The sequence below is a fragment of the Vicugna pacos genome, unplaced genomic scaffold (assembly GCF_048564905.1).
Source record: "Vicugna pacos unplaced genomic scaffold, VicPac4 scaffold_5, whole genome shotgun sequence".
NCBI lineage: Eukaryota > Metazoa > Chordata > Mammalia > Artiodactyla > Camelidae > Vicugna > Vicugna pacos.
This window is the reverse complement of record NW_027328726.1, coordinates 790,864-803,769: the sequence shown is the minus strand read 5'-3', so window position 1 is coordinate 803,769 and position 12,906 is coordinate 790,864. Positions and strand designations below refer to the sequence as shown.

Below are 12,906 nucleotides of genomic sequence, written 5' to 3'. Positions count from 1 at the left end.
CACTCCCTTCTGGCCTGACGTGTTTGTGGAGAGAAATCCGCTGAGAGCCTTATGGGGGTTCCCTTGGAACTCACTCTTTGTTTTTCTCTTGCCTAAAGGCATTTAGGATCATTGCTTTCTCCTTGACTCTGACCATCTGGATTAGGATAGGTCTCGGTGTGGGTCTGTTTGAGTTCTCCCTGTTTGGCACCCTCTGAGCCTCCTGGACTTGGATATCGGATTCCTTCTTTAGAGCTGGGAAATTTTCAGTCATGCTTTCTTCAAATACCTTTTCGACCCCCTTGCTTCTTCCTTCCCCTTCTGGAACCCCTATTGTGCGTAGATGGGCACGCTTTCGATGGTCCCGTAGGTCCCTGAGATTGTTTTCGTTGTTCTTTATTTGTTTTTCTCTCAGCTGTTCTGATTGGGTTCTTTCTGTTGTCCTGTCTTCTGGGCCACTTATTCGCTCCTCGGTGTGATCTAGCCTCCTTTGGACAGCCTTTAGACCACTTCTCATGTCAGCCAGTGAGCTGACCAGTTCTCCTTGACTCTTCTTTAGAGCTTCGATTTCGTTTTTGACGTACAGTATACATCTAAACACTATCACTTGGAGGTCCTTCGGTACTTGGATCTCTCCTTTTTTGAAATCTTGATCTAGCAGGCCATCCGTGTCTATTTTGTGGATCGTGCTTTCAGGGAATTTCTCTGGCTCTTTTCATTGGGAGTGGTTCCTCTGCTTCCTCATGCTGCTCCTATCTCTCTGGCACTGTGGCTTAAGGAGTATCAGTTATCTATTGTGGTCCTTAAGGAGTTTAGGTATTTATCTAAAGCCTATACAGGAATAAAACTTTAAAAGGGGGGGAGAGGGAGAGGGAGAGGGGGAGAGAGAGAGAGAGAGAGAGAGAGAGAGAGAGAGAGAGAGAGAGAGAGAGGGAGAGGGAGAGGGAGAGGGAGATAGAGGGAGACGGAGAGGGGGATAGGGGGAGAGAGAGAGACAGAGACAGAGACGGTGGGAGGGGGAGGGGGGTGGGGGAGCCGGATTTTAAAAGAATGGAGGAAAAAAAGGTTTGAAAAGAGTGTACAAGCAATAATAGAAGAGCAAGTGGAAGCAGAAGAGCGATCGAGGTGAGACGTCTTCTAAAAGCCTTTAAAAAATAGAAAAGATCAGAAAATAAAACACAATTGTTTCAAAAGTAAATTTTTAAAAGGTAATCGGAAATAGAACAGACTTTAACAAGAGATAAAACACAGGATTTGAAAAGGAGGGAGAAAGAAAAGGTTTGAAGACACTGTGTAATCAATAATAGAAGAGTAAGTGGAAGCAGAAGAGCGATCGAGTTGAGACGTCTTTTAATAACCTTAATAAAAAGGAGAAAAAAGATCGAGAAACGATATCTGAAACCTGTAAATAATCAATAACAGGAGATCTAAACCAAGAGAAGAGAAAAAGGAAAGGGGGTGGATGTTTAAAAATAATAATAATAAAAAGATTTTCAAGGAAACATTTAAAAGGGATTAAAACCGTCGACGTAGACGACTGTTCAAAAGTCAAGGTTAAAAAGGTAACAGAAGGTAAAACCGATAGAAGAGAGATTAAAAAAGAGAAAGGAAAAGGAAAAAAAAAAGGGGGGGGGGGGACGTGTTCCCGGCACCGCGGTCGGATGCTGCGTTCCTCCCGGGAAGGAGGGTGGCTGGCTGGCCGCCCGCCCTCTCCCGGCCCCGGTCGTTCCGCTGCTCCGTGCGGCTGTGTGCTCCGACTCGGGTCGGCGGCGCTCCTCTCCGTAGGTGGGCTCGGGGAAGACCGTGGAACCGCCCCGCCCCTAGCTGCGTCCCAAAACTCGGCTCCTTCTTAGTCATGGTGGCGCGAGTTCTCTGAGGTACCGGGGCAGAAATATCCTATCTGCCTCGGGCTGTAAACGAATCTCAGTCCTGCCTAGAAGGCTGCGGAGCCCCAGGGTGCGGATTCGAGTCTCGGCCCCGCCCCCGCCCGCATGCTGCACGCCAGAGGCTATGGCGGCTGTGGCTGCGTCCCGCCTCTCTTCTCGCGAGAAGCGCCGGTGATGGCGCCGCGGATCTGAGGAGACGGAGGCTACGGCGCCCCTCCCCCCAGGGCACACCGGCCGTGTTGCTTTGCCTTTCTTTTCCCGTCATGTATGGGGGGGGGGGCGGGTTGTTCTGCTCTGTATCCCCTCCCGGCCGCCGCCCCGGTCCTCCGCCCGGCTCGTGCGGCCTGTCCCGGCCCCTGGCTGCCGGCCTGCGACTCGGGCTGGGTGTCGCGGGGACCCTCTGTGCCCCTTTCACTTGGATCGGTCGGTCAAGGGGTGCTCTGGGTAGATCTGAGGCTCGGGGGCGCCCCCTCCGTCCCGTCGGCCTCTCCGTTGGAGAGGGGCAGTTTTGGCGAACGAGCCCTATTCCTCCTCTGCCGCTCCCTCCCCGCGGGACCGGTCCCTCCCGCACTGTTTTGCTTTTTACTCTTTCTTTTCTCCTTTTCTCCTACCAGATTTTGGGCGTCTTTGTCTTTCGAAGAGGGCGGTGTTCTGTCGGAGTTCCGCAGGTGCTCTGATTGGCCGAGTGGGTCCGTCGATGTGAGTTTTGGTGTATTTGTGGGAGAGGGTGAGCTACGAGTGTCCTTCTACTCCGCCGTCTTGCTTCTCCGCGGGTTATTTTTGAAGAGTAGGTGCTGGGGATTGAACCCTGGGCCTTTATTTTTTGCATGCTAAGCACGGGCTGTACTGCTGGATCTCTAGGCCCTCCCCACCGCAACACACCCCCCCCTTTCCCACCGCCTCCATAGTACTCGATGAATCTCCTGACTAGATATCTATGCTTCCTTGGAATGGGGCCGTCCGTTTCTTCATCGGATGGATGGACGTCTGTGGATTCGTCTCGTTTCTCTCCACTGCGGTGGGTGGCATCGGGGCGTGGGGTGGGGTTGAGTGGCGTGGGCTGGGAACTGTTCTTCACGTGTAGAGGTGGAGCGGAGCGATGAGGATGGTGACTTTTTCCCCCGAGTGCTCACGCCGGGTGATGGAGGCCTGTGGTCTCACTTGGAAGAGGACTCGGGTGACTGGAACAGAGCCCGTGTGGGGTCGTTGTGGAGGGAGGAACTCCACCCCCCCAGCCCCAGCCCCAGCCCCAGCCCCGGCACTTGTACCTCATCGAGGGACGGTCGGCCGAAAACAAATGAAAGCTGTCAGAGGTGGAGGTGGGGGTGGGGGTGGGGGTGAAGGGGTGGGTGGGTGTGTGTGTGTGTGTGTGTGTGTGTGTGTGTGTGTGTGTGTCCCCGTTCCCCGTACCACAGTCCCTGGTCGAGGCCCCCCGAGCGGAGAAACGCACGCCAGGCCGTCCGTGCTCCTGGTTGTCCGGCCGCGTGTCCCCGCCGCCCAGAGATCCCGAACCGTCCCGCTCGCTCCCCTGCCGGGTGCCGTGTGCCACCTGCCTGTCGGCCGGGCGCTATTTTAGACACTGCGAAGAAGTCGGCCGGACGGCCGGGCCGGGCCGGGCCGGGCCGGGCCGAGCCGAGCCGAGCCGAGCCGAGCACGTCCAGGCCGAGGTGGGTGGTGCTGGGTTCGGAGGAGTGGGGTACAAGCGGGAGGCGGGCGTCGATGGAGGGGAGGGGGAGGAGGAGGGGGAGCAGGGATGACGATGGGCTGGGGGGCTTGGCGTGTGGGGTGGGGGTGGGAGGGATGGTAGCCATCCTATGACTTTCTCTCCCCACCCCGCCTTTGGCAAGTCTGTTAGAGTGACGAGGTTGTGCTGGTTTCTGGCTGGTGCACACCATAGTGATTGTGTTCTTCTTTTTCCTGGTCTTTTTCAGGAACCCTCGTCCCGAGGGACTGAATCTAGTGCCCTGTGCTGCGCGGTACGACCTAGGGGTCGAATCTGCCAGGAGAGGTCTTACAAGGATCTGGAGGATCCTGGAAAACTGCTACCATCCGGAATCCTACATGGATATTCAAGATCTTGCGGATGGATGGACGGACGGAAGACGGATCGAATGGAGGCCCCGCCCCATCCCCTGGACCCCTTGGCCCAGGAGGATCGTGATGGGTCTGGAAAGGACTCTTCCGACGAGGGTCTCGGGATGGACTTTCTCGGTCCGCGGAAGGTGTTTCTGCACAAAGAGGAAGAGAGGGGCGTTCTCGGCAGGAGAGCCCGAACCGCCTCCTTTCAGGGATCCGCTCCAGTCTGGGTCGGGGTCGGGGTCAGAACGCGACCACCGACGGCTCCCCTCCCTCGTCTTGGCTCTCCAACTTGGGAAACCCTCCTCCCTGCCCCCTCACCCATCTTCTCGTCAGCCTGCCTCCAGCTTCCCCGTGCCAACTACCTCTCTCATGCTGCCGGACTTTCCTCCCCCTTGGGCCGCCAGGAAGCTCTCCCACTCCTCCACGTGCTTTGGCTTGGAATCCCTGACAAACACAAGCGGTGCTGGAGGGCGGGGCCGGGGGCGGTGGCAGAAGGACTCCCTTCATCTTATGGGAGCGACTTTTATCTCCATAGGTGGCGATTGAGAAAACACATAAAATCACTCAGAAGAATACCCATGTGTAGTCTCCCGGACCTAGATCCGTGTCTGTCTGTCTGTCTGTCTCTCTCTGTCTCTCTCTCCATTTCGCTATTCTGTGTGTGTGTGTGTGTGTGTGTGTGTGTGTGTGTGTGTGTGTGTGTGTGTGTGTGCCTTTCTGTCTGTCTCCCTTGTCTCTCTTTCCTCTCCTCTCCCCTCCTCTCCTCTTCCCTGTTCTCCCCTCCCTTCCCCCCTCACCCCTCCGCTCCTCTCTTCTCCCCTCTCCTCCACTCCTCTCCTCTCCCCTCGCCTCCTCTCGCTTCCCCTTCCCTCCCCTCTTTTCCCTCCTCTCCTTTCCTGTCCTCTCCCCTTTTATCCCTCCTCTCCTCTGCGCTCTCTCTCTCTCTCTCTCTCTCTCTCCCCCCCTTCCCTTCCCTCCCTCCTCCCTACCCCCCAACCCCTACCTTCACAGGGCCTCATAGATTGCAATCGGTTTCCATGAAATGTGATGAAGAGGGAATGAAGTTTAGAATGATATCCCCATGCCATCGAAACCTTCTTCCCCAGGGATAGCGAGTTATTTGTGGTTGTGTTTGTTTTTGTTTTTCTTGTTGTTGTTTTGGGGTGCAACGAGGGCACAGGAGGCGTTGGGAGTGAGGGTGATGTTTCTCTTTCTGTCTGTCTCCTCCTTAGGAAGGATTTTAAGAGGAGGGAGGACTCACAGAAATCTACCATCTCGTCTCGTACTGCAGCTGTGTTTGAGCTTCCTATACGATCTGGGCGGAACACTCCCCACCCTCACCTCAAGCCGCCATCGCCGCCCCCTCAGCCCCCAGCACCCCCGTCCAGTCCCGCGCTTGGGGCGGTGGTTGGGCATGGGGGGATGTTGGCGGGGTGGTCGTTGGTGGGGGTTGGGGTGGTGGAGGAAACCGGAAAACAGACCACTGTGGCACGTGGCTGACTGGGGCTTCAGGGTGAAGGAGGATGAATAAAATGGCCGGAATTAGGCTAACGGATTGCTTCGTTTTGGGGCGGGGGGGGGGGGAGAGGAGGGGAGGATCATTAGGTCATTCATTCATTCATTCATTTGCTTGGGGGGGGGTGTCATTCGGTTTCTTATGCTCGCCCTTAAAACGGTCGACTCTTCTGACTGACCGGTTGCTGCTCACGGTTCCAGGCCCGTTGTTGAAACTGGAAGCTATCGATCTCGATCTTACTGTTTCTACTGTATTTCAGTCATTGCAAGTCATCATCGTGCTGGGTCTCTGAGTCCTTCTCCGAGGAGAAGGTCGGTCACGGGACTACTGACCTGACAAAATAGCCTGAGTGACCAAGAAGGCCACACCTTGAGTGCTTATGAGATAATGAGATCTAACCGCCAGCCTCTATAGAATGGGTCACCTGGGAGGCATCGTGACACCATGCTGAGTCTTCTGATGAGAAAACGATTCTGTGGATGGTGATCGATGCTTGATTGTTTGAGCTATGGCTCTAGAACCACCCCACCCACTCCATCCCCAAGGTGGGTACACAGTTTTGAAGACGCTAGCCTGCTGTGAATCCCCTTTGCCCGGCAGAGCGATAAAATGACCTCTTTTCTTCTAAGCTCCAAGACCTTGTCTCTGGATTCTTGGGCTCATCGGGGACGGGGGCCGATCTTTCGGCAACAAGCGTGCTTCAGAAACAACGGATGCCCGAGAAGGACACTCTGCCTCTCCCTCTTCTTCCGGGCCTGAAATGGGGAGGAAAAAATATCGCTTCCCCTGGAAGCCGGAGTCCAGAGCCCGCCATCCGGAGGGACTTCTGGCTTGGCCTTCTCCTGGGGTGGGGGGAGGGCACGCCACCGCACGTGTTCTTTGTCAACTCCCCGTTTCTCTCTTCTCGAGTTATCTCTTTGGGAAGGCTCCCACACTGGATGAAAACAGACAGACAGACAGGCTGGTATCTCTCCCTACCCCACCCTTCGCCCCCCAAATGACTGATCTTCTGTCCCATCAAAATCACCACTTGTTTTCCAACGTGGCTTTCTTGGATCCTGGAGGACTGACATCAACTTAGAGCCAAGATGGGCACAGAACTGAAGGACCTTCTCGGCTGGCCTAAGAAGTCTGTCATCGTGATGTGGGAGGTATTCTTCGAGGGACCTATCTGACTAAGTGCTTGACGGCCTTTTGGACTTTGAACCAACTTGGAGATAGGAACTAGGATGAGAGGGCCCCCGAAATAGCTCAGCAAACTCTTCTCCACCCTTAGAAGAGAGACAGACAGATAGACAGACAGACAGAGAAAGAGAGAGAGAGAGAGAGAGAGACAGACAGACAGACAGACAGACAGACAGTGTGTGTGTGTGTGTGTGTGTGTGTGTGTGTGTGTGTGTGTGTGTGTCTGTCTGTCTGCCTGCCTGTCTGTCTGTCTGACGGTCTGTCGGTCTGTCTGCCTGCTTATTGTAGGAACTCTCTGTCAATGGAAGTATAGTTGACTTACAATGTTGTGTTCATTTATGACGTACGGCATAGTGATTCACTTATTCACACACACACACACACACACACACACACACACACACACACACACACGTATACTTTTTCAGGATAGGTTATTACAAGCTATTGAACATAGTTCCCTGTGCTAGACAGTAGGACCTACTTGTGTACCTAGTTTGTATAGGGTGGTTTATATCTGCTAATCCCAAACTCCTGATTTATCCCTCCGCCTTACCCCGTTCCTCCACCCTACCCTGTCCCCTGTGTTAACCATCGGTTTCTTTTCCATGTCTGCGAGTCCAGTCTGTTTCTGTTTTGTAAATAGGTTCCTTGGAGTCTTTTTAAAATGGAGTTATTTATGTATGGATGGGTGTCTTGACTTACTTTCAGATCCCACCTAGAAGTGATGGCATAGGATATCTGTCTTTCCCTGGGTGACTGACTTCACTAAAACTATGGAACGCTTCACGCATGGGCGTGTGTCGTCCACGTTCAGGGGCCGTGCTGATCTTCTCTGGATGGTTCCCATGTTAGTCTATGTCCTGTGGCAGCAAGCGCTTTCCTTAGGGTTTTTGTCTCAACCTGAAAGCCAGCCCGGAGACTGAAGGTCTTCTAGTTGCGTCCACTATCTGCCTAGGACCCTCTCCACGAATGTTTCCCATTTTCTCTCACCCTTTTGCCTTGGCATCATTGAGTACGAAAACGCTCCGTCTCCTGAAGCCTTGCAGACTGAAGCTGGACAACGGGAGGTAAACGTCAGAGAAATGGCCACAACAGCTCCTGTGGAAACCATCCTCGGGCCTGTTTTCGGGGGAGCCGCTCAGAGAGTTGAGCCGAACACCCCAGGACATCATCAGAGGCATTTCAAACTGCTCGAGCCGTTTCGATGACCCCGATGTGTGGAAATCTCCTACCAGACTGACCCCCTACTCCCGGCCCTGAATCTGGTTTCTCATCTGCTCCGACGATTCACCTTTGTGCTGTACTTTGGTTGTCCACACAAGTGCCTCTTAGGCGATACCTGACTGCTTGCTCCCTAGGCCTAGCTTCAGAAGCCCATCGACACCACCGCCTCCTGAGACGAGATACTACAACGGCAACAGTTTCCTTGAACAGACCTGTTCTCAGAACTAAGAAACTGGGTCCATGAAACGCAGGCCCCCTAGGAAACCATTCCCTCCCTCCTGCCCCCAGACCGCACGCACGCACGCACGGACGCACACGCACACGCACACGCACAGTCAACAGCCCAGCTTTTAATGTGTAAAACTTCCAGGGAAGTTACAGAATAGGGAAATGTTGGGGTCCAGAGTAGGCTGCCCCAAAATGTGCCCGATGGATTATGCTGAATGAAAGGGACTTCACAAGTGGCCAAGGGGGAGGGTATAGGTCAGTGGTAGAGTGTGTGCTTAGCAAGCAAGCACAAGGTCTTGGGTTAAATCCCCAGTACCTCCGGTCAAAAATAAATGCATAAAATCGAATTCCTCTCCCCGCCCGCCCCCCAAAGTATACACTGCTGTATGTCAACTCTGTCTCAATAAAACTGGAAGGAAAAAAAAGGAAGGGAAAAAAAAAAAAAGCATGATTTAACAAAAGAAAGAAACAAACAAAGAAAGAACTGCCCGAGGCAAGAGGAACACTCTGTCCCTCCTTTCTGCCTCCCTGGAAGCAGGGGAAAAAGAATTTTTTTTTTTTTTTAAAGTCTCCCATCCCAGAGGAATCTATCAAGTCAGAGGTCTGCTTCCATGCCCTTCCATGATTCTCAAACGGTTTAGTGGGGTTTACCCAGGTTAGGAAAAGGAGGGGACTCCTTTGGCCTGAGACCAGGCGAGATTCTCCCCCTCCCTCCCGCCTCCCTCCGTGCAGTTGGGACGGGGTGGCCTAAGGGTGGGGAAATTGAAACCAAAAAACAAAAGCCGTTCAACGGAGAGGAGCCGGAGGCCAAGTCAAAGGCTCTGACCTGAGCACAGAGCTTTCTGCATTTGAATGAAGCGATTGAACGAGGCCCTGCCGAATGGATCCTCCTGACGTCCCCGCCCCCGCTTCCAGGAGACAGTCCAGTCGATTTAGGACCCGATTTGGGACCGATCGGTGGAGGAGGCCTGGGCGGCGGCGGCAGTGGCGGCGGCGGCGGCGGCGGCGGCGGCGGCGGAAGCAGCGGCGGGGGGCGGGGGGGGGGGTGCGCGGGCGGGGGCGGGACCAACGGTCGCTCCAGCTCTGCCTGCCTGCCTGCCTGCCTGCCTGCCTGCCTGCCTGCCTGCCTGCCTGCCTGCGGGGCTGAGGCCTGAGGGCCACGCTGGTTCCTGCCACTCAGGGAAACTTGTGCGGGTGTTGCCGAAAGATCGCCCCCCCCAACCCCGTCCCTGACGAGCCAAATAACCCAGAGACAGGGTCTTAGAGTTTAGAAGAAAAGAGGCAGCTTGATTGCTTTGCTGGGCAAAGGGGACTCACAGCAGGCTAGTAGTGCCTTCCAAACTGTGAACCCGTCTGAACCCGTCTTGGGGTTGGGGTTTCATGCTTCTGTGGACGAACAGGTTGGAGCATGAAAGGGAATCACAACAGGCGGGAGCATAAAAGGTGCTCATGATCAACAAGGGTCTCTGATAAAACTTCCTCCTAAATCTGGATGAGTGTCTGGTAACATGGGACCTCCTGGTGGTCTAGTAGGTCATCAGCCCGTGACCTTCTTTCTCTGGTCAGACTCACCCGGCGGCACCAGCGCCACGGAGGAACTCGGGGTGGGGGGGTGGGAGGGGGCTGGTCGTTCTCCTGAGCTTATCCTCCCGTGACTCCCTTCCTGGGGAAAGACTCAGACGTCAAACATGATTGTCAATTTGAACGATCAGAGGAAGGTCCAATCAAACAAACAGTTAGAATCGACAACTTTAGCTGCTTTGAACAGTGGGCCTGGGGCTGGGAGCGGTGTCTGGTCAGTCGAGTTTGCTGATCGTTCTAAAAGCAAGCAGTAAGCATAAAGCCCAAAATTGGCTTAGCCTAAGTGCGGCCACTTCATGATTCCTCCTTCACTGGGGGCCGAGGCGTGGGGGAGGGCGGGGGTGGGGGACACGACTGAGGTGGCGACGAACTTCTCCGTGAATGCTCGGAGCCGAACTGCTCTCTGGGCCTAGGTCCAAAAAAGGCCTGAGTCTCAGCTATGACAGGTTCTCTCTCTTTCTGGGCACATGGACTGACTCGCCCCGCATCCTCCCATCCTGTCAGACCCTTCGGACACGCACCTCCACCCGAGGAGTTCTTTGGCCTCGTCCAGAAAAAACAAACACACGCACGAACAAAACCAACCGAGCACACAGAAACCCTGATGATCTCCTTGGACCCCATTCACTTCGGAGAGTCCCTCTCGTAGAAATCCCCTCAGCTCGATGATTTCACCATAGCCGCCTCCCTTTCTCTGCCGCAGTGACCCCCACCCCCACCCCCACCCCTGCGTGGGCCCTGTCCCTCTACCTATCAAAAACCAAACCCCAGGAGAAAAGAAAATCAGAATGCTGCTTTGAGCCACTGGATCTGTGAAAGGAACCAAACAGAAAGCCGAAATAACCAAACCAGCCGAACACCAAAAGCGAACAGACAGATACCCCAGAAAGAAGGGCACGCTGACCCCGGCCCCTTTCCTTCCTGGAATCAGGACATAACATACATCTACACCCCCCCCCCTCCCCGGCCAGGGCCTGTCTTTGCTCAACCCAATAGAAGAGCATTTATGTTTTGCCAGTTTTCTGGGTCCTTCTTTGTTTCATAAAACTGAGAAGAAATACGTGTGGAAGTTCTCTCCTATGAATTGAACAGACTGAAGATCCTTTAAATAACCAAATGAGGTGGAAGTGCCGAGAGTACCATACGGGAACACACCGAGACACATCATCATCAAATTGACCAAAATTAAGGGTAAGGAGAAAATATTAAAATGAGCGAGAGAAAAGCAACAAATAACATACAAGGGAACTCCCGTAAGGTTATCAGCTGATTTTTCAGCAGAAACTCTACAGGCCAGAAGTGGGTGGCACAACATATTTAAAGTGATGAAAGGGGAAAAGTGACAGCCAAGAATACTCTACTCCGCAAGGCTCTCGTTCAGATTTGAGGGAGAAATCAAAAGCTTCACAGATAAACGAAAGCTACAAGATTTCAGCACCATCAAGCCGGCTTTACAAGGAATGTTAAAGGATCGTCTCAAGTCATCAAACCCTAAGAAAAGAGAACAAAAACATGACAGAGAAAGGGAGGGAGGGAGGGGGGAGAGAGAGAGAAAGAGAGAGAGAGAGAGAGAGGGAGAGAGAGAGAGAGAGGAGACCTACAAAAGATGGCTTTCCCTGTTTAGGGTCTTCCGTTGTTCCTTATACATTTTGAAATTGTTTGTTCTAGTTCTGTGAGGAATGTCGTGAGTATTTTGACAGGGGTTGCACGGAACCTGCGGATTGCTTTGGGTAGTGTGGCCATTTTGATAGTATTGATTCTGCCAATGCAAGAGCACAAGACAGCTTTCCATTTCTTTGTGTCATTTCAGATTCTGGAGTATAGGTAACCTCCTCGATTAAGTTTATTTCTAGGCATTTTACTGTTTTTGACGCAATGGAAGTGTTTATCCCAGTTATAAAATTCTGGTTTTTAAAGTGGAGGAGGGGAAAAAAAAAAAAAAAAAAAAGGAAAGGAAAGGCCACAAATGGCAAAATATCCTTCTTTCTTACGGGTGAATTGTATTCCATTCCGTGTGTGTATATGTGTGTGTGTGTGTGTGTGTGTGTGTGTGTGTGTGTGTGTGTCCCCTCTTTTTATCTATTCAAATATTGATGTGCACTTAGGATGCTTCCGTATCTTGGCCATTATAAATGATGTTGCTGTTAATAGCAGGGTGTGTGTATCTTTTTGAATTCATCCTTATTTTGCGGTTGGCTTTATTCCTTTGATAACTATGTAAGTTTAAAAAGCTAAAGCGCTAAACCTTCCTGGAAACAATGAACAGTACGTATATGTAAATTAAAAAATATGTGTGCAGTAAAAAATTAAAAAATAAATACATGAATAAAAAAGAAAGAAAGACAAGGAAATTAGCTATCAAGCCATGAAAGACATGGAAGAAACTTAGAAGACATCTTACTAAATCAAAGAAACCGGTCTGAAAATGTTACCAACTGGACAATTCCAACCAAAGGACATCCTGGAAAAGGCAAAGCTCTAGAAACAATAAAAAGATCGTGGTATCCAGGGGTTTGGGGAGAGGGAGGGAAGGAGGAATGAACAGATACAGCGTGTGGGATTTTTTTAAGGCGATGAAATTATTCCGTCGGATACCATAGTGGTGGCTACATGTCATTATGCATTTGTCAAAACCCATAGAACGTACGACATCAAGAGTGAACCGTCATGTAAACTATGGACTTTGATTGATAATAGCGTGTCCATGTCGGACCATCAGTTTGACCAAATAGGCCACACTGATGAGGGATGTTGAGGGGAGGGGAGGATATATGTGTGGGTGGGGAGGGCTGTGTGAGAACTCTCTGTATTTTCTGCTCAATTCTGCTGTGAGCCTGAAACTGCTCTAGGAAATAAAGTCTATTAATCAAAAAACAAAAACAAGAACAAACACAACGAAACAAAACAAAACAGCCAAATGAGGTGAACCAGGATTCAGTCATCCAAAATGGAGCTGGACGGCCAGTGGGAGGAACTTGGTTACAGACATAGTCTTGTTTCGGGGAGGGGCACGTTGTCCCCTCCCTCTACACATCTTGAGTCCTCTGGGCTGGACTGATCCAAAAATGGACCCCAGACGGATCGTTGAGCAGGAGCGACAGGGAACCTCCTGTCTTTCATTCAAGCACTCATGTGTCCCCGAAGCAGGCAGCTTTTCTCCGTTTTAGGACAAGAAATCAGCCCTTTGTGCGAAATGGACCGGGCTGAGAGACTTTGGTTTTGGGT

General features: G+C 52.3%; 1 protein-coding gene and 1 non-coding gene across 2 annotated transcripts in view; one reads left to right on the top strand and one right to left on the bottom strand.

Moving 5' to 3' along the window:
- Positions 1-5,460, top strand: part of LOC140692298 (uncharacterized) — a 6,614-nt gene extending 1,154 nt beyond the window's left edge. Inside the window, exons 2-4 of the mRNA XM_072956953.1 lie at positions 3,209-3,532; positions 3,797-4,087; positions 5,177-5,460. Coding sequence (XP_072813054.1) covers positions 3,209-3,532; positions 3,797-4,087; positions 5,177-5,188 — 627 coding nt within the window. The 3' untranslated portion in view covers positions 5,189-5,460. The remainder of the gene's footprint in view (positions 1-3,208; positions 3,533-3,796; positions 4,088-5,176) is intronic.
- Positions 5,461-7,415: 1,955 nt separating this feature from the next.
- On the bottom strand, positions 7,416-7,522 carry LOC140692330 (U6 spliceosomal RNA). Its single transcript, XR_012067901.1, has one exon. It is a non-coding gene; the product is annotated as a U6 spliceosomal RNA (small nuclear RNA).
- Between the last annotated feature and the right edge of the window lie 5,384 nt (positions 7,523-12,906).